This window comes from Desmodus rotundus, chromosome 7, assembly GCF_022682495.2.
Source record: "Desmodus rotundus isolate HL8 chromosome 7, HLdesRot8A.1, whole genome shotgun sequence".
NCBI lineage: Eukaryota > Metazoa > Chordata > Mammalia > Chiroptera > Phyllostomidae > Desmodus > Desmodus rotundus.
Genome location: NC_071393.1, coordinates 107,584,763 through 107,604,302, shown reverse-complemented (window position 1 = coordinate 107,604,302; position 19,540 = coordinate 107,584,763). Strand labels below are relative to the sequence as shown.

Below are 19,540 nucleotides of genomic sequence, written 5' to 3'. Positions count from 1 at the left end.
ATTTTTATTTCTTGCATGTCTCCATCCCTGCACAGCACAAGGCACACGTTCCAGCTTAAGGAGAGTGCTAGGACACTGGATGCATTAATTCAATGGGCTGAATAGGGCAGCTGTCCTTTCTCCCACATATGAATGTTAGGTGACTTAGTGATAAAATGGACATTATTATAGGCATCGACTCCAAATGCTTTCCTGGGAAAAGAAAACAGAAGAATTTCAAGATAGAGCTGTTTTTCAATTTAGTCTTTATCTTGGATTTTTTAATAATATGCTCTAACTTCCTTAATTTGGGCACATGTTTGGGTTTCTATTTATAATCAATGTGTTCTTAATGCCAATAGTGCCAAACTCAGAATTGCCACCCTGTGTCTTACCATATAATCTACCTTTTTAAAGGTGGTTACCATCATTTCTTACCAATATAAGGATACTCTCTATTTTTTTTATGACTACTTAATAAGAGCTAGTTGGCTCACTCGGTGTGTGTGTAAACAAATCTGTAAGCTACATCCGTGGTTATTTCTAGTAGGTAGGAATTATTTACCTACGGGGATGGTTGGGGTGGGGGAGAGTTGTGGAGGGAAAATGGGGACAACTGTACCTGAACTACAATATGTGAAAAAAAGAAAAAAAGATTTATTTATGTATCTAAAAGTGTCTTTAAGCTTGTATTCAATATACTGGTAAGTTTTCAATAGAATGGCTTTGGATGTGGATCACTGAAGATTGGCAGGCATCTGTTCTAAATGTTTGAGAAGATTCTGTTCTAATCCTCCTACATAATTCCTTAATTTTAATACACATCATCTTGTTATTTCTGTTCTTTTCCTTGAAAATATCACTTTATGACACTTCCTATAAATACACAAAGCTCTTAAAGTAGTGTAATGTAAAAGCTCATAGTATTGTTCATCTATAAATGAATAAATATTGTGCATATGCATTCATACTAAAGTTTGTGAGCCTACTGCAGTAATCAACGATAGTGAAGGGCTGCCCAACACACCAAATGTATCAAGTCCATTCTGGAGAAGGATCGTCAAATAGAACCATCACTATAACCCCACATACACTCTCAGGACACCACCTAAGTAAACTTCAAATGCTCAATTTTTAGAGATTCGTTGGCTGTATTAGATAGCTGTACACACTGATGAATAACTGAGATAATTTGTATCTATTCATTGAATCCATGTCATTAACTCACCACATAATGTGCTTCACATTTTTGAAAACACTCTGGCTCTAAAACCAGCACCTCAGAGGACCATAATCCCCAAGCATGTCATTATCTGTAGTACTCCTTTAATTATGGTGTAATGCTGTTTCTGTCTCGTCTTTAAAGTTTCTATTACCTACTCTATGAAGCCTTCACATTTGCTTCTGTTTTACAATCCTGTTTTCTGTGGTTTAGAAGGGAAATACTTCATACAACTTAATGCAGAGACCTGAGAAAATACAAATAGACCAAACAACAACTTTCATGTTGAGTGTGAACTTTTCTACTAATTTTAGGGCTTTAAGGGAAGTTTAATTTTCTCAGGCTCTAAAATGTTTACAGCTAAACTGCTTGCACCCAGTGGGAGCTGACCTAAAAACTAGCATCAGATATTCCACACTCATCAAGATGAACAGGGGTTCCCAGCCCTGCAAGTATACAAAATGTTTGTGTGCAGAGAAGCGTACTTCTCTGCTGAACATTCCATGCACAATGCCTTATCTCCACAACCTGCGATTTCTGCAGATCACCCAGTGTAAATGTGTATAATACTCCTTGGAGAGGGACATTAGCCAGCTCTACTGTCGCTGGCAAATTAATTAATTGATTTATATGACAATCATCTTCTTAGAAAGGCCGTAAATGTTTGTTGTGAATCAAGTAACTGTTAGGTGATACAGAAAACTGGATAAGTGAATTTTGAAATAGTTGATTAATATTCAACATTGTAATGGGATTTGGAATTGAGGCCCTAGATTTTAAAGTTATTTTCCTCTGACAGTGAGACACTGGAAAATTATTATCTTGAAAATATAATTTGATGATTTTGAGTTCACTTAATATAGAATTATAGATGTTGAGGAACCTTAAGCTTTAGTTTTCTTTGTCCCACTCCCTTTAGAGTCAAGGGAACAGATGACGGTTCAGGCAGCTCCATGACCGGATCTAAACTACACTGTTAGTCTAGAGCGTCAGTTCTAACTCTAGCCTTACATTTCCCAGTTTGTTCTGTTGTCTCCCCTTCTCTCCTTTTCTCATGTGTGTTTGTTTCAATAAATATTTGTTGAGCTCTTGAACTGTTCTATGCATTGAGGTTAATGCTGGTAGTCAAAACAGAGAAAATTCCCTGCCCTCATGAGTTTATATTATGTTATAGTTTAATTCTGTTCCTTCTACATCATGGGTTTTTTATTTCTCCAAGATATGAAAAATAAAAATAATTTAAATTAGAATTTTCTGATAAAAATATGGCAAGGGTTTCAGTTTCATCAGTTAGATAAATTAAAATATGTAAACAGACATTAATTTCATCAGTTAGGTAAATTAAAATTGAATAGACATTTGAATGCTTCCATAGTTAAAAATGGCAAGGGGAAATTTATCTATATATTTATATATCTATAAATTACATAAGTATATAACTTATCTACATATATCTCTATATTGGTGTACACTTATCATCAATGAATATTTATTTGATATACATAGATTTATGTACATATTTAATGAATTTAGTTTTATTTAAAAGTGGAAGGAGAGACATCTGTGAAAATACTTTGCTATTTTTAAATTAGGCAGATTCATTTGAGAAAAATTTGCTAAAACATAAAGTAGAAAGAAGAAAAACAACAGACATTATTTGAAACCAATTACTGTAAGTATTTAAATGCATTCTCTTTTAGTCTTTTAGTCCTTTTGATTTTTAACACACTTTACTATCAATTGACATATTAATAATAACTTCTAATATATTATATAGAAGAACAAAAAACGCAATATACTTTGGTTTTATCAACATTATTTCTCTTTAAGAAAAAAGAGGTAGACATTTCATTGACAACTCATTTAGTCTTGCAGTTTCACTTTCATTTTTATGTACTTAGTTACAGCTGTGACCATAATCATATTCGTCTTTGGATCTTTTTTTAATGTAACATTAGAAGATAAGCATTTTTGAATGTTATTTCAGAAACTAGTTTTAATTCTGTGTGAATTAATGATGGGTAGATACATAAATTTCCATTGTTGTTGTACATTTACTTATTTATGCCAGACTACAGTGAGTAGTACATGTGTTGCTTCTAATTCTTTTGACTGATTCCCAGAAGTGGAATGACTAAGTCAAAGGCATTAATTATTATTAAAGTTACTACTATACATGAAAATCAAATAGTTGAAAACTAATGAGCACTTACACGTGGGTCAGAGGTTGTGTTGTGAGTGATAACTTGGAAACTGGTCACAGAAATGAAACAGAAAGAAATGTAACCCTTTCGCTATCTCTTCAAAGAAAACCCCTGTATAGAAAGAGTAACAATGACCATAGAGGAAAAGAAACAGGAAGTAGATCAAAGATGCCGTTTAAAAGCCTGTTATCTTCACAGCGCCAAGGACTGTGATAATACAGGGTCTGGCACAAATAACACCCCCCTTTTCTTTTTACAAAATATTTTATTACAAAATAATAAGCATGTTATTCTGTAACAACAATATCACACTCAAGCACAACATATGACATTTTAGTTGAAATGTTCAAATTAAAACTATAAATTATTACACTCATGTTATTATCCTGCCAACCACACTCAAGCAGGCCTTACTTCTGCTGGACTCTGTATAACAGTTGATCTCTTCTGTTAAAAAAAAATTAGACATGTAAATTGTAAGACTAAAGAAAATCTATCCCTTATCCCCTAAAGCGGAGAGAGAAACTACTGTTTTAATGCATTTTCTTTGTGCAGACATGTGTGTTTTTGGCAGGTGGTGTAAAGTACATAAAATGAGACCATACGTATATGATTTAATATCCTGCTTTTATTATTTTACGTAAAATGAACATATCTCTGTCACTTTTTTCAATTTATTCAGTGACTGCATAATATTCCATAATTTATTTATTCATTTGTACTTGCCTTACTTCTACCTTTTTTGGATGTTTTAAATATTATTTCAGTGAACATTTTATAAGTAAATTGGTACTTTAATAATGTAATTAGAATAAATATGTATAATTTGGCATTACTATTTTAAAGAGAATGGCATGTCTGAGATTTATCTGTGTAAGTGGAAGTAGGGTTTGTCTTTTAGATTTCTACAGCTAAAGTTTCCGCTAGGTTACTGCGCTGCTCTGTGGACAAGGTGTAGACACCTTGTTCGGGGCCCAGGTCTCTAACTACTCTTTCTCAGACAAAGGTAGAGGCATACCTTTGAGTTGTCAGTGTCAGTAACTAAAAGGAGTATCTGAGGACCCGGAAATAAATGAGATCACTCCAGATTAATTAAATATCCATTATGGTTAGTTAATGCTGACCATATGATTATATGGTGCTTCTAATCACCTCTTCAATAATACGAGGGTTTTCTTTTTCTACCTCAGATTGCCTTTGTGGTTCTCTAAGCATTTCCAAACTGCTTGTGTGGGCAAAGAATCTGTAATCTCACTCACCCAACCTTTCTTTGTTCCTTCCCCTCCCCTCCCCTCCCCTCTCCTCCCCTCCCCTCCCCTCTCCTCCCCTCCCCTTCTTTTCCTCCCGTCCTCTCCTCTTCTCTCTCTCTCTCTCTCCTCTCCTCCCCTCCCCTTCTTTTCCTCCCGTCCTCTCCTCTTCTCTCTCTCTCTCTCTCTCTCTCTCTCTCTCTCTCTTTCTCTCTCTCACCCACACACTCTTCTCTGGTCACATTTTATTTTTCTTCTGGTGGTCTCACTGGCCTGAAGTGTTATGTCTTTATCCTTCTTTTATTTCCCCATCAGTTCTGACTTTAATCTTCATGATGAGAACAGGTACTTGCTCATCTCTGTGGTCAGAGTCCAGAAAGAGTAAGTCTCTGGCAGAGTGTCTGCAGGAAGATTTTCCCATCTGCCAGTGCTAGGGGCCCTAGGAAACTGCGTCAGCAGGAAGGGCAACTAAGTGCTCTTGATTTGGGATGGGGAACTGTTGAGTTGAGGTCGAGGACTGGAATGTACTCCGCAGTGAATAGATTTCTATGTGTTCTAGAATTTAAAAAGATATCTACGTTTGACCACAGTAGACGTACTCTTTATGGGACGGTTTATGGCATAACAAATCTGGGTCTCCGTGCTTTACCCCGCCCAGCTCGCTAGCTTCTGTAACTGTGGCCGTGGAGCTCTGCAGCTGCGCCCTGAGGATTTGCATAAGGTTTGGCTTGGCAGCGAGGGAAAAGCATCCTTGGTAGAGTAAGCCATGGAGAGTTTCTGTCTGCTGGAGTACAAGACTTAGTTGCTGAATAATGCACGTTTCATATATGTTGAATCACTTCCAGATTTATAAAGGCTGTAACAGTAGATCTTGTACATTGCATTTTACTGTCATCTCTACCAGAACAAGCAGGAGAAAAGATGAAACTAAGGAGTCTCCTTTGTTTCTTCTGGTCAGAATGAGAAAAGTTAAGGTGGCAGAAAATAATGAAACTATTTGTTAAAGTGAGGTTTTTGGCTTCTCCATCTGATTTCATTTATTCATGTTGCTCCAGATTTCAATCAGGAATTGAATTCAAGGTGTATTATTTTACATATCGTATAAAAGTGTTGTAAATTGTTATATGTGTACAGATGGGATTATACACTCAGGCTCACAGTTATGCCAGGAGCTCAATACCATATATGAAACTGAGTAAAAGGAGTGTTTAGGATAGGAACTAGTGTGGACACTTAAATACATGTCTTATGCTGTTTTCCAGGAAAAGGCGACGTATTTGGAGACATCTTCTGGAAGGAAACCACCCTTGCTCATGCGTGTGCCAACGTCCGGGCGCTGACGTACTGTGACCTCCACATCATCAAGCGAGAAGCCTTGCTCAAAGTCCTGGACTTCTATACAGCGTTTGCCAACTCCTTCTCAAGGAATCTCACTCTTACTTGCAATCTAAGGAAACGGGTATGTTGTCTGGGTCCACTTTCCCTTATCATGTCCAGGGGGTTAATATATGATGCTCTATTAGTGGAGGCTTGGAAAGGCTATTTCATTTTGCAGCAATGTGAAGTGACATCATCTTTCCCTTTCTTTACATTTTGTTTACCTTTTAAGAGACGAAAAGCCCCTGAGTACATGGCTAAAGATTTTAATCATTACAATTTGAGATGCAAAATGAAAAACAGACTTGAGGAAAAATAAACAAGCTGTACTATAATTAATTAGTTAGTTCTTAGGGTGTATAAGACTGCACAAAGTTAATATTTATGTCTCTTTATTATGTGGATTTCTTTAAGCTGCTGAGGTTAATCAAACTGGTTGCCTATTTTATTTTCCTGATTCACTTTAAAACCTTCTTCTCATTTACTAATCAGTTCATAAAGGTTATTCCCCAAGAATTCTCTCCAAGCACACTATCTCAAAAAATAATTAGCCACACCGACATATCCTACAAATACATACAGGAATTCTTTACTTTGCCCTTCTGTTGCAAATAGAATCTTCATTGCCATTTTCTTTCTTATGGATGATGTAACACAGATTTAATTTGCATAAAGAAATCTCAAAGCTCTGGTTTATAGGTCATTGGACATTGGCTAGGGCTCTTTCATTGCCAAGAGTGAAATACACATTTGGATAACTACATAAACGGAATTTCATACAAAATGATTGCCTGTCAACTATCATGAAGTAGTTTGAAATAACAAAACTTCTCTTCCACTAACCCCATGAAACAGAACCTTCCCTGTAGTTAACATGGAAGGGAAAAGTCAAGCCAGGACAGAAACGAACATCTCTCCTGTAGGAACAGAGAAATGAACATAAGCAAATCAATGTAACTCCCTAGTTAGGGTTCTGCAAGAGACTTAGACTTGGAAATCATATTCATACTAGCTGTGTCACAATATTTATTCTGTATCTGAACAGCATTTTCAGTCTGTATTGTTGTTAATCAATAGCTATTGAGCACCCACAGCCTGCAAGACAAAATGTAAAGAGCTGTTGAGAGCATACAGACTAAATACAGAGAGTCCTTACATCAAGGAGCCTACAGTCCAGTGTGGATATTATGTGAAATACTATTTGTAAAACAGGTATTTGTACAAGTAATTGAAAGTTAAGGTAGTGATGAATGTGGAATACTGTTGCCAAATATTTTCTAAATGTGGAACCTTCTTGCTTACTCATTAGGGACTCTGAGTCCCTTTTAGTATTAAGCAAAATTATGTCTCCTTTGGTTTATGCTCTATCTTCTCCAATGACAAATTTCTTTTCTACAAGGCAGTCTGTTAGATATTTGAAGCTCTTATATATATTTTCCAATCTAAATTTTGCCAGTTTGGGAATCTTTTTATATACTGTAAGATTCCCAAAATACCTATGTTTTTACTGTCCTCAGCACAGATCTTACAGGTCTCCCTGAAAGCATGTTGTTTACACAGAATCTCATGTTATGTTTATAATATTCCTGTGGGAAAAAAAGAGCAGTTATTTTCTCTTCAAAATACACAAGGAAACTCAGGCCCAGAAGGATTTATATCAAATCACCAACTGGTATGTTTGCAATGAAAGGTCTCAAAGACATAATTAAGAACTCACCAGTAGAAAACAAATTTTCACCCTTCAAAATGAATTCATCCCAAAGCTCCATTGCCTTTTTTTTCTTTTTTTAAGTATATTTCATTGATTATGCTATTACAGTTTTCCCAATTTTTTCTTTCATACATCTGAACACATGCAGACTCACACATGCACACATACACGTGCGCACACTCACATGTGTGCACATACTCACACACAGGCATACACACAGGTTGTAAGAGCTGAGTGCAGATACCAGCATGCCCACCTCTGACAGGAAGAGAAGCTAGAGACAAAACGCGTGTAGTATTTTAAGGGGGCCCGGGAATGTGCGCCTGCCTCTGCAGATGCCGCTGCGTGAGTCACATCAAATGGCTTCTTCCCTTTGTCACCTGTTCCCTGTTATAACCTGTGTCAGTTTAAATAATTGTTTTCATTATTTTTGAAATCCAGGACAATCTTGATGCATTGGGCAAAAATGTAGGGACAGCTGTATTGTCAGTGTCACTTTATTCTCAGAAAAAAAAGAGAAACTATGAGAAAATGTACTCCAGTGATTCATGAGAATAGGTACCATTTTGAGAGCCCGTTATACAGCCATGCACATCAACTTATTTTATATATAATAACTAATCTTAGTAAATATCAACCACCCACGGACTACACCCCCCTGTACAATCTCTAGCTTATCGATGAGGAGGTTAAGTTCCGAGAGCGGGACAGCTAGTTGCCAAATAAACGATGAGTTGGGATGTGGATTTGAATCCATCTCTGTCTGATTCTAAAACCTGTATTCTTTACATTATACCCAGTTGCATTGGCTTGTCCAAGTAGCTGACTTCTTTTTTCCTACAACAATATCCCACAGACACACTTTCAGCAATTTACAGAGTTCCTAATTCACTCAGTCACTGTTAACTTCATTCCCAAATGAGCTATTAATAAAAAATTACTTTGTTCTCATTGCTATTATTGTAAGCATTCTTGCAACAAACATTTGTTGTGCATTATATGATTAAAACTATGTCATTAGTGTACCACTGATACCTCATAGCTGTCATAACCATAATTAAGTGTGTGCTTGCTCCTAGTAAGTTGGGGGAGCAGATTGGGAGCCCTGGTTTTCAGCCGTCATTGACTGTAGCTCCGGCCACACGAGCAGACACATGGCCAGGTGAGCGGTTTGTCTAGTGTGCAGCCCTGGGTGGCTGCCACAGGGAGGAACATCACAGTGCCCTCTGTGATGTTTAGCAGCCTCCCTTCATCCTCATTAAGGAAAACTAAGTTCTTTTGTTATGTAAATAGAGCTGTCACCAGACATCCTTCAGCTCCTCTATATAAAATCCTGGAACTAAAACTGGTAATTTCATCCAGTAACTAGAGCAGGGGTTGGCAAACTTCTGTCAAAGACCACTAAGTAGATCTTTGGGGATTTGAGGGCCATATAATCTCTGTCTCACCTAGTCCCCCTGGCCACTGCGATGTGAAGGCAGCTGTCTCAACTGCAGGCCGCCGCACAAAAGACCACAGACTGGGGGTGCTTACGCACCAGCAGTTTATTTCTCACAGCTTAGCCCAGATAAGAGGCCTTCTTCTGGAACGCCAAAAAGATGTTTATGAACTTAAGAACCAGCTGGTATGTATGGGTCTGAGAAGGCAAGCGGCACACCCAGCACGGGTGGTGTCTAAATTTTAAATGGTTCTAATCAGACCTTTAAAGAGATTTTTGCAAATTGCCTAGTTGTTGTACAATGACGTTTATCGTTTGTGTAAAGGAGTTCACGTGGCAGGCATGACCGCTGAACTTTGAGAGACCTGCTTATCCAGTGGGCCCTTGGCTGGCATCTGGGAACTTGAATTTCAAGAGAGCTCCCATGACTCTGATACGAGTGGCTTATTGTGCCCACACTACTTGTTCATACAGTGTGGTTTACACTAGACATTTACTTCCTGGAGTCTGGGATTGTGGCACCTGCCACGCCGAGGGTACCTGTGTGACCAGCCTCCAACAAAAATGCCGGCACGGAATTCCAAATAGCATCCCTGCTGGCAGCATGCCACAGCTGTTGTCCCAACTGGTTGCTGAAGGAGTTGGGTAGGGGACCTCTGGAGACCTGTGCTGAGCTTCCTCTGGACTCATGTATCTTTTCCCTTTGCTAAGTTTGCTTTGTATGCTTATGCTGTAGTAAGTCAAAGCCCTGACCATACGTCCAATTCTGTGAGTCCTTGTAGCAAACCATCCAACCTGGGGATGGTTCAGGACCCCCACTGTACCATTTTTAAAGGTTGGTCAGAAATCTGTATTCTCTGAGGTCCTGAAATCTGCACATATTTTGGTGATTTCACTATAACCTTTTTTCCATAAAGATGCTGAAACCTACTGATATTATGTTCTATGAGTATAAAGAATGAAATATTTTAAAATTGGTGGGTATATTTGTCCATGAGGCTGTCAGGAATATTCCTTTTCCTTGAAACCTAAAATAAAGGTCACAATAACTCTTCTAGCAACATTAAGTATGGCTGGGATTTTAAATTATTTCTAAACGTTTCTTTCACTTGCAAAATAGCAAGAACATATTTTCCTCCAATTCACTGTTTAAATAGGGTGAGTGAGGTGTTCTATTTGTTATTTTCTGTACCTCTTCTGGGGAGACATTTCAATAAAATGCGGTGCACAAAGTATTGGCTGGCTCAGTATATATTCAGTGTACACCCGTCACTCCCCTATTGCTTAACTATGGGGTGATGGAGATAAAATGCCAAGCGCCTGCTCTCCAGGAGCCTGCAGTCTAGTGAGAGAGTCAGGTGAATACACATAACAGAGCCAGGTAAATGCAATGAGAAGGTTACCCTCAGGGCACCAAGGGGGTGGGGATGAATCATGTCATCCCAGGAGACAGGGAGGGATTCTAAGGTGCGAAGACAACACGAGTTAGAATTTTATTTGAAACAGAGAAATATTCTAGAGCAAGGAAAGATCCTGTAGATTCTGTAGTTCCACTTGTTTTCTTTAAAGATGAGAAAACTGAGACCCAGAGAATTACATGATTTGCTTAAGTTCATTTAGCTAATTAGCTTCAGAGGTGGGATTGGAATCCACACCTTTGAATCCCATGTTGGCTGTACTTCTGCTATTTAGCTTAGAATCATTGGGTAAAAGATTCTGAGTAAAACGCAATGCTGGATTGTGTTCATTTTTAACAGAGAAGAAGGACGGTATATAGCATGAGTTTGCATGTGATTTATAGATTGATTTTAGTGCCTTTCACACTGTGATTCAGAATAAAACTAACAGTGGAGCCAAAAAATCAGCTCTAGGCCATGTTCAGAGACCGGAACAGGACTCCTAGGCTCAGCATGGGCCAGCGGGTGTGGTGTGGCCACAGCAGGTATGTCACATGCGTTGTGAAGGGTCTTGTTTTAGGAAAAGCATGCAACTTACATGTCAGTACTGTTCAAGCGGTGTTACTGAATGTGGTAAAACCTTGCTTTGCTGATAATACCATGTTCTGATACACTCTTTGCCAGCTTGTCAGTACTTTTAAGAACTATACCGGCTGCTGCACCACCTCTTATAAGCATATATAAAAGAAAATTCTCACATTAAACAAAACAGTTATTCTTTTCATCTTTGTATTTTGTTATTTTCTAAGAGGTTAGCACTTTCACATTAGAAGTTATGAAAAAAATACTGACTAGTTTACTGCCAAATATGGCGATTGAGTACTAAAATTTGTTGACTTTTAAAAATGGAAGAAGTAAAGGAAGAAAGGAAAGAATAACGTGTCTGCATGTAGAATTGGGAAATTCTCAGCCCTGGGTGGCAACAGAAACAGTCATGGAATGAGCTGGTGTTGAGAACAATTCTTTATTAGACATGACAGTTAAGATTATGATATGGCCAATTTCATAAAACCTCAAATAAATATATTGATAACTGAAATTTGAAAAAAACAATGAAGATTGAACAATGTCAGTACAGGCTAAAATTGTGTCATGTGGGGTTCGCTTTTGCGGGCCATGTCCGTTATATTAGTGAGGATAAACGCCTCTGGTGGGCATGGCCAGAGGATTATTGTGTCTTTTCATTCCATGGTTCTGCTGAATTCGATGCTGGTGTAATCGAAATTTTGTAGCCAAGTGGTTCCGGAGGAAATGTTTCTAGTACATCTACTGTTGTCCTGGAAGGGAGCCCAGTGGACATTGATCAGCAGTGTTGCCAGATTGACACTTGCCCTTTAGTTATGGTCCCAAAGAACGGCCTCGGTGTTGCCTCGGGGACCTGTCTTGCTTCTGGTTATAGTCCTTTTCACTGGATAATTCCATACCCCTTAGTTCAAGACACAGGCTGATCTGGGCTCCTTCCACAATATTCACTTAACCCTTGTGTTAGTCTGCTCAGGCTTTCACACAAAATAACACAGATGGGGTGGTTAAACAGATGTTGTCTCACACTCTGGAAGGCAGAAGTCGGTAATCAGCGTGCAGGAGGGTCGAAGAGAACCCTCTCTTTGGGTTGCGGGTGATTGCCTTCTCACTGTAACCTTGACCTTTCCTTTGTGCCTGCACACAGGAAAGAGAATGAGTTCTCCGGGGTTTCTTCCTTTGAGGACACTAATCACACTGGATCAGGGCCCTACCCCTTTGACTTCATTTAACCTTAATTGCTTCCTTGTAGACCCATCTCCAAATACAGCCACACTGGGGGTTCAGGCTTCAACATATGGATTTGGTGGGGGAGGGCAAAAACATTCAGCCAATAACAACCATGTTTGTTGTTTGTTTTTAAACTCAAAATCAAAACAGCTGAAATGGGTCTACCTTACTGGGGGTGTGCAGCAGCATCAACTTCAGTATTGAGTTTTGTAACTTCTGGGCAATGCATAATTATCAATCATAGCAAAATGTTCTTCTACTCCTACAGTGACTTAAGAAAAGATTCTCATTTAAACTTTAAAAAATTTACCCCCAGTGATTAATACAAATTGAAATTTGGGAAAACAGAACGTACAGGTACTTGCAGCATCCCTTTTACCCTATAAGGCCAGAGTCCTTTCCCATAGACGGTGCTGTTCTTAACGGAGAGCAGCTGAACCCAGCGGCAAGTTCTTAGGCAAGCATAGCACCAATCCGGAAGTTTAATGTTCCAGGAGTAAGAAATAGCGGGTTAGGGTCACTCTTGCATTGGAACAGGCTAGAATTCAGCAACCGTTTTAGTTTCCAGAAAGCGTTCTTATCATGGTGGATCCAGTGGCGCACAATGTCTTTTTTTTTTTTTTTTCTGTGAGCAATGAAGCACCTGTGTAACAATTACCTTTTGTGGATGGAAAATGTGCTGGAATTTGCTATCACACAGGCAGAGGGGATTTGTTTGGTGTCCATGTGGTGCAGACAGCATGTATTTCGGTAGCGGCATCTTTGAAGAAATGATCTAGGAAAAAGATAAGGGGACTTCCAACTTCACTCATTTCTTTTCATCCCCCGCCCCCCCCCCATAACCACACTGGTATGTCAGTTAAACAAAAGATGGGAGCACACTCATTCCAGAAAGCTGTAGTTTTTTAATCCCATGAAGAAGACATCACTTAAAACATTGTCCGCAGTCGGGACCAATGATAATATGGATTCCATAAAACTCGGAAATATTCCATAGTATCTATGCTTACTTTTCTCATAGCATTGATTGTGGTGGTTTTCTATTTATGTTTTTGGGGTTTTACCTAAACAAAGAGCTCCATGAACTAAATATTCTCCATAATCTCGTTGTTGCCAATTAAGCAGAGCAGTGCTTGCTGTAACTGAGTGAATCCATCAGTGAATGAATGAAATACATTAGTGAGCAGACATGCTGCCCAGAACAGCTTTTATCATCCCTGACTAGAATAACCACCGTCCTCCAGAAAAACAAATGATAACTTTGACAACTTTGGCAAAGAACCTTATGAAATAGGATTATGAAAATGACCATTACTAATTCTTATTAAATCACAATTAGAGTTAACTTCCAGCTGCGGTTTCTCACTTGCAGATCCTGCAGATCAAGCTGCAGGTAGCAGCTTGGCGTGTGCTTTCAGACTAGTGCAGTGGTTTTGACATCTCTGTTGAGTGAATTAGGCTCACCTGATGCCAACGGCCATGATTTCTGGAATGGTAACCTAATCCCATTCTAAAGGACTTACCACACTTGAATCTGAGCGGAGAGTAGTTATAACTCTAATAACCTCAAATGATCATCAGGATTGCAAATTCACTGCCAACTACTGGCCTTGCCAGCAGGAGCTCTGCTCACGTAGAACTTTGAACCCTCCCACTGACTACATCCAAAATGGTGTAGCTCACTGCCTGGCAGTTTACAAGACACAGGCCTTATCTCATTTGAACTTCAAATGAGGTAACCGGGAGTGAGCTAAGAGAGATGCAGAGACTTGCTCGTGGCCACACAGCTGATACTGCTCTGAGGTTCCAGCCACGAGCTGAGGTTTCCCAGCTCTGAGCTGGCTCTCATTCCACTGATGGTGGTAGAGAGAGGCTGACTTCCAGCCATCCCAGGAGTTTGTTGTGTGCATTTAGATGAAGCAGAGACCTAATTATGCAGCCTCTGAACCCTTGTGCTGCTTCTATTTAGGGCTCTCTGTTGGTCTGCCTCCAGACGGAATAGCAATTTTTCCACATTTACTAGTTACCAGGACTTAGGTTCACAGAACCCTCACTCTTCAATAACGCCTCCAAAATAGTTACTTAAGGACAGAGTTTCCCAAATTTCAGAGTGGGGCCTGGGTGATTCAGATCCCGGCCCTTGGGATCTGTGTGCTGTAGCCGCAACGGACAAATTCACATGGAGGAGAAGGGACGGCAAGGCCACTCTCTTTAGGGCAGAGCACCCTGACCCTTGCCTTGACAGGCTTGTATTGCTTTTGTGGGCACATTACATTGAGGATGGTCCTTATTTACTATGCACAGGTTCTCTTTGAGTGGTTACTTTTACAGAAAACAAAGGAGAGGATGTTACTAATTACATCAGAAAGGAAGGATATTTACAAATGTAAAGGGAAAAGTGGTTGAACAGGTTACACTAGTCCGTGGAAGGTTTAGCATAGATTTTTTAGGAAGTTACTTTAAAGATATGCAGTAAACCTTTGCTGCCTCAATTCAAGGTGAGGGAGTTTTAGCAAAAAGCAAGTCTCAAAGCAAGCCTAGGTACAATGCAGACCTGATTCCCCATGGGAGAACATATCCGTGGGTGTGGGTCCTTTGTGCTGAACCTAGCTCCCCACTGGCTTTTCCGAATGGGAGCTGGGTCCATGCATGCAGAACGGTCTCCTATAACTGGGTACAATAACTCACCAACATACTCCAATTACATTACCTATTGTTTGACAGTGCCTTTCTTCAAAGCAGAGTTTATTCTAGATCACAAGAAAATACATATTTTAGTAGTAAACAAGAAAGAAATGAATAAACATTTAGTAGACAGAAAAGTATTCATCTAACATAGCATAAGAAGTAGACATTTTATAAGTTATTTTTCTTGGGGATCCTCAATGTATCCAACAATGCACTTCCAAGTGAAATGCTTCAGCATTTGTTTTGAATTAGGGCTCTCCTGCTTTACAATGGTGCCCTCCTAGCAGCATCATAGCTGGATGCCAGCCTGTTCATTCCCAGTGTGTCTACCTCTTCTTAATTCTCAACAATGACTTTAGGGGCCACTGAAAGCATGGTGCCATATCACACCATCTTTATTTAAAAGAAATACACCTTTTGAATGAAAAGGCAAGGATTTATATTAAGCCTGAAATGCATGTATTATTTTCTTCCCTAATGCCTGTTGGTATTGATTTCAATTTGGAATACATGCAGTTTTTTAACACACTAACTCCCTTCATATGTTTCTTTTTTAATGTTTTTATTGTATTTTTCCATTACCCTTTATCTTCCTTATAACCACTCCTCTGCCCCTCAATCACCATACTGTTGTCCATGTCCATGAGTCCTTTTTCCTCAGTCCCTCCACCACGTAACTACTTCTCTCTTCTGGAAAAAGAAGTCCGTGGATATTTATTTGTGGTTGAGAAAATATGTAATATATATAGTATTAAACTAGGATCTGCTCAAGGATTTGAATTTCAGTATATTTTTGTCAGAGTGCTTTTGGAGGGGTCCTCCCTCCCCAACACATAATATACCATCTACATTTGGTCACGTGGTTTGTCACTTCTGGGAGTTCTCCCACACCTTTTTGAGCTGAATTTACTGGCTCAGCTCTTTCTGTGCTCTGAGGTACCTGAGAAAATCTTCTGCTCAGCAGACATGTATTCAAAAGGCTTCTGTGTTGCTTCTGAGAGTAGCTTTGTAAGAGTTTGCAACCATGACATATTTTGAGAAGCATTTGATTATTCAAAAGGGGGGGTTTCCAGTTGTTTACAAAGGACTCAATATTACAGTGAATTCAGACTATTGCCAAAAAAGTAAAATAAATACTGTAACAGCATGTATTAATCTACATAGAATAGAAAGCAGTTTAAAACTATGTACATTTTGCAAATGAGAAAATAGAGACTGCTCTGTCGCTGTGGTTGACAGTTAGGAGCAGAATTGTATCTGACTTCTTAGAATGTCCATTTTTTCCCTCAACTGAGAGGTACGTTTCATAGATTTTGACATTCCAATCAAGTTATCTTTTCCCAAAGGAATCAAATCAAGTCATTCTACTCAGTAGCCAGAGACACTCAGATGACCCAGCAAGACTACAGTAATTTCACCCAGAGAGTCATTCATTTTTTGCCTCTTTGTTCTGAATCAGGTTACACCTGATTCATTCACCCAACATTTTCAGACGTTTGCATTCGATTTAAGTGCAGTTTGTTCAGTGTCCACAGTTTAATCCTCTAGAGAGTGATGTCACTGGTAGAAGTTCAGTAGAGGTGCTGTCCCTTTGGAAACTGACAATCACAGTGGAGACGGCAGCGCATAAACTTTAACAGCTAATTCTGCACTTAAGAAGCAGCCAGTTTCCCCTGACTACAGCACACAGAGGTGATGTGGGGCATTGGACCCTGTCCAGGAACTTGCTTCCTTCTTTTCACAGGTGCCGTAGCAACTGCTTTATATGTGGTTGTGGACTGCACTGTAATTCCAGCAAATTAAATGGGTAATATGTCGCACAGGTCCTCTGAGAGTTAGTTTCCCTTGACAGGAAGATACATGCCTGCCCTCGAGGGAGAAAACAGGGTTTCCTAATGCTCAGAAATTCAGAAACCAGGATATACCTGCTTAGCCATTGTAGAGTGTGCTGTTACCCGAGGAAGGGTCTGTTGTGCCAGCAGAAAGTGAAAATGAGCCTGAGAGATCAGATCCACCTGCCGCATTTATGACTCCATAAGATGAGGCTGGCTGCCGGCCTGCTGATAGTAACATTTCCACACCTGACAGTCCCACACCAGGACTTTCTCTGTAGGCTGTTGGGATGGAGGAGGAAGGTGGGGAGCAACGAAAGCGCCTGACAGACCTCATCCCTTTTATTCTAATGCAGCTGAATTTTCTGAAGTATGTGCAAAGAAGGTCTTAATAGGAATATTTGCTCTCCCAAGAAAAATACGAAAGTAGATTTGGATTTGGTAGCTTTGCCAAGCTGAAAAATCTCTGTTATTGGGTTCCTATGCCATTCTGCTTAGCATATTCCTTTAGAGAGGTGTTTTTAATTGTGAACCAGCAACTCCATAGAGCTTGGCAACATTAATGGAGCTTAAGCAATGCTGAGAGAGAGAAAATGGGGTGGGGGGAGACAGAGAGAGAGAAGGATGCTTTAAGAACTTAAAAATCAATCAGAATGAGTTTGTTAGCAGAATAAACTTGCAACAAATATAATTCTATGAAAATGTATCTGATGCTTGATGAGTAAGTCAGCTTTACTATACCAAACAGAGTAAGAGACTTGAATTTCTAGCTTTTGAGCCAACTTTATAAAACAGACATACCATCTCTTTATGGATGCACCTGGTACCTCTGTATTTCCCATGGTTAAATATCCATATCCCAGGAAAAAATTTATAGTTGATGCCATAGGGTCTAGTACCTATCTCATAGAGATGTGTGAGTATTAGGTGCATGGAGACTACTCCATGTGAGGCCGTGATGTTGACAATAACGATGGTGATGAAAATGCTGACAAAAACGTGTTTTAGTAAGTGGCAGTGCCAGACTGGTGCTCAAGAGCCTCTCCCACAATTCTGGTGGAAAGAGAAGGTCAGGCTGGCGTCTGTCATTCCCTGGTGATGGTAAACTAACAGACATGTTAACAAGGCATCCAGGTCTGATCTCTTTTGAAGCTAGAAACCCCATTTTATGAGAGGGTTACAATGGGATACATAGTGGCCGGGAATTCTACACGCAGGAATGGACTGTGCTGAGAATTGTGGAAATGAACACTTCTACACTTTCCCAGAGGAAATGCCTACTTTCTTCTGTTAACAGAAAGCAGTATGTACCTCCACCTCTTTCTAAACTCCACACATTCAGCATAACCTCAATAGGAGTAAAATCATGAGTGTGGTCCTAACATTTGATACAATGATTTGGCTCATTGTATCTCTATACATATTAAGAGAACAGGCAGGGGTTGTCATATCAAATCCAGTTCATGGCACTTTTAACACAACAAACTGCAAGTCTCTAGTCGAGGTTAACGAACAAACTCCCATGCTCTGTTTTGCTGTGTATGTAAGATTAGCAGTAGCCAATTTAGCTTGACCTGAAACTTGCATTTTCACTAGAAGTTCTAAACTTACCCTAAATTATGTCTGTCGAGGTTGGCCATCTGAGCACTCTGCTATCTATTGGAAGACCGTCCCATTACCAAGCCCCTGTGGCTAGAGAAACAGAGTTATTACGTAAATGTGTTTCTCTTAATGGGAGACACTCAGGGGAAGCACAGGGGAAAAGAGAAAAGAGTTTTCCAATCTGTGTTTAGTATTAACCCAGTAGTTTTGTAAAACAAGAGCTAAGTTCACTCTTTTATTTAGAACCTCAAGCTAAATTTAAATTGCACTTTTAGAAGTAAAAGGCAACTACATTTTGCTTTCATCAAAATTTTAATCTCACCTGCCCTTAATATGATGGCATCTTTGAAGAATTTAAAATTTTAAATCCTACTTTAAATGCTATTTGCATCTATTTATTCATTTACTCATGAAAGAACATAATAAAGAGAGGCCACTAGTAGGGGAAGAAAGAAATATTGCTTTGACAAGCTCATTCCACTAGTCAAATTTGTCAAAGAAAATGTGAACTAATATCTTTCATTTTTATAATATTCCCTGTAAGAAAAAGTCACTTATTTTATTCATGTTTGACATTTTGTGGTAAAGGTAAAATTCATTTTTAATGAAAAATATTCTACAGGGTTATTAATTAAAAGAAACGAAGAAGGAGAGAACTGTCATTTAAAAAGAGCAAGTCGTGAATTAGAGAAAGTTTCCAGTCAAAAATACAACTCAGTGAAGTTCTCTCAGGGTTGGCGGCTGGCAGAGCAGTGGCAGTGAGCCTCATCCTGCGTCCTGCGTCCTGCATGCAGAGGACCTATGTCACCTCGGTCTGAGATGTTTTTACGTCAAAGCTTTGGTGACATTAGAGAAGTAGCTCCTTGAGTGTATTGCTTAGGTCGTTTATTATACTTTTCATTTTTGCTTTATTGTTCTCACCAAACTGTAAACTACTTGAGGTCAGAGATTGAGAATTATGTAATCATAGCACCTAGAGTAGCACTTTGTACTGTAATGTTCCAAAAATGTTGGCAAGTGAGTGGATCAAT

The 19,540-nt window shown here is 39.2% G+C and overlaps 1 protein-coding gene across 1 annotated transcript in view; it reads left to right on the top strand.

Annotated features, from left to right (window-relative positions):
• KCNH5 (potassium voltage-gated channel subfamily H member 5) overlaps positions 1-19,540 on the top strand; it is a 245,160-nt gene that overhangs the window by 188,704 nt on the left and 36,916 nt on the right. The window contains exon 10 of the mRNA XM_024567911.3: positions 5,915-6,111. Within this exon, the coding sequence (XP_024423679.1) occupies positions 5,915-6,111 (197 nt within the window). The remainder of the gene's footprint in view (positions 1-5,914; positions 6,112-19,540) is intronic.